Source organism: Monoraphidium neglectum, assembly GCF_000611645.1.
Source record: "Monoraphidium neglectum strain SAG 48.87 unplaced genomic scaffold scaffold01332, whole genome shotgun sequence".
NCBI lineage: Eukaryota > Viridiplantae > Chlorophyta > Chlorophyceae > Sphaeropleales > Selenastraceae > Monoraphidium > Monoraphidium neglectum.
In genome coordinates this window covers 3921-5637 of record NW_014012296.1, presented here as the reverse complement: position 1 = coordinate 5637, position 1717 = coordinate 3921, and the positions used below count along the sequence as shown (strand labels likewise).

The 1717-nt window shown below is 63.3% G+C and overlaps 1 protein-coding gene across 1 annotated transcript in view; it reads right to left on the bottom strand.

The window, feature by feature from the left end:
• Nucleotides 1-602: 602 nt before the first annotated feature.
• The window catches only part of MNEG_7503 (hypothetical protein), a gene marked incomplete at both ends in the record, with an annotated part of 2918 nt that continues 1803 nt past the window's right edge, over nucleotides 603-1717 (bottom strand). The window contains 3 exons of the mRNA XM_014044021.1: nucleotides 603-669; nucleotides 1034-1178; nucleotides 1566-1661. Of these exons, the coding sequence (XP_013899475.1) occupies nucleotides 603-669; nucleotides 1034-1178; nucleotides 1566-1661 (308 nt within the window). The remainder of the gene's footprint in view (nucleotides 670-1033; nucleotides 1179-1565; nucleotides 1662-1717) is intronic.

Below are 1717 nucleotides of genomic sequence, written 5' to 3'. Positions count from 1 at the left end.
ACAGGTCGACATAGACGTGTCATTGTGTGGAAACTGTTACAAGACACGCGAAACAGGCCCACGCACGCACAGATAGACGAAAATGCCGGGCTCGCTCGCCGGCTCTCTGGGGGAGGCACTTGTTTCGAGTCGCCCCCTGGCGGCACGCCTCGCGGCTTCCAAACGTGAATCACCCTCGATAAGAGGGCTTATAGACAGATGAAAATAAGTGTGAAGCAAGACACAAGGGTCCAATCCTCGCGGCGCGGTCCCCTTGGTCGCAGGCTGGAGTTGGCACAGAGGGGTGCGAATGCAAGAGTCGCAGGCGGCGGCGCGCATCGCTGCGCGCGCCCGCACCGACCCTCCCGCATGCGCGCGATTTTGCAGCGCGCCGTATGGCGGTCGGGTTGTTGTGCGTTATGGGAATGGCGAATCAATCTAGGGGTTGGGGCGTGCCCCCACTCTTCTGCTCAGCGCAGCCACCGCCGGCGCACAGTCAAGAGCCGGGCAGCTGCTGCCTTCACCCCTCTCGTCAAAGCACAGAGGGCATTCTGACCCAGGGCCATACACTGGGCCAGGGTTTGTGGTCCACATTCCCTGATTATCATTGGGGCAGCAGCTGGCTAGTTCATGACGCCGCTGGTGATGCCCCTGGCCTGGCTGACTGTGGGGTTGGCGCCCTGGAACAGACTGGGTTTGGGGAGCAGGTGAGTGGGGTGGGGTGAGCGGGACAGGGGTGAGGGGGCCTGGGACGAGGGGGGTTCGGGACGAAGGGGGGGAGGATCAGGGGGTGCAGGGGTTCCGTTTGTCCGTGTGTTTTCCGAGGGAGACGAGGGGCCGTGCAGCGATGGGGTGCGTGGTCTGGCAGCCATAAGTGGAGGAGTCAAGTTGGGCTGGACACCAACAAACACACTGCCTGCACGCCGAGCGCGCATATTACGGCGAGCGCGCTTATTATCCCCCCTCCCATCCCGTGTGCCGGGGGCCGGATTTAGCAGAATCCTGGCTTGATTTGCGCAAGATGTGGGCCGTCGCGGGCCGGCGGGCCACTCACGTGCACTTGTGGTTGCGGTCGACCATCCAGCCGCCCGGCTGGTAGGTCCACATCACGCAGCCATTGGAGCGGTTGGCGGCGCAGAGGGCGCAGCAGTCGGCCGACGACTTCTGGAAGGCGTCGTACTTGGCGTCGATCTCGCGGGCTGCGGCGGTTGAGGGTTTTTGTGGGTCATCCAAGGTTTGGTGCGTGAGGGACCCGGCTTTGATACGGGTGGCAGGGGCCAGGTGGCAACTGCAAACGAGCTGATGGCCGCGCGGCCGTCGCGGCGGGAGGAGGTAGCGTCCAGGAGCGAGGCAGCCGCACAGGCTTGGGGGCAGAGGCGCGCCTGGGATGCATGCAGCATGCACGCATGTGTGCATGTGCGTGCGTGCATGCGCGTGTGTGTGTGTGTGTGTGTGTGTGTGTGTGTGTGTGCATGTGCATGTGTATGTGTGTGCGCGCGTCCGTGCATGTGTGTGTGCATGTATGTGTGCGTACGCGTGCGTGTGTGTGTTGCGTGTGCGTGTATGTGATTGCATTGTGCGCTCACTCCTGTCAGAGCTCCAGGACATGACCTCGGTGATGAGGGTGTTGGGCTGAACCTTGGCGTCGCACGCGGCCGCAAGGCGCGCAGAGTTGGCGGCGGCTGCAGGGGATTAAGGGATGAGGGGAGGGTTTGGGCGGCGGATGGCGTGACTGACT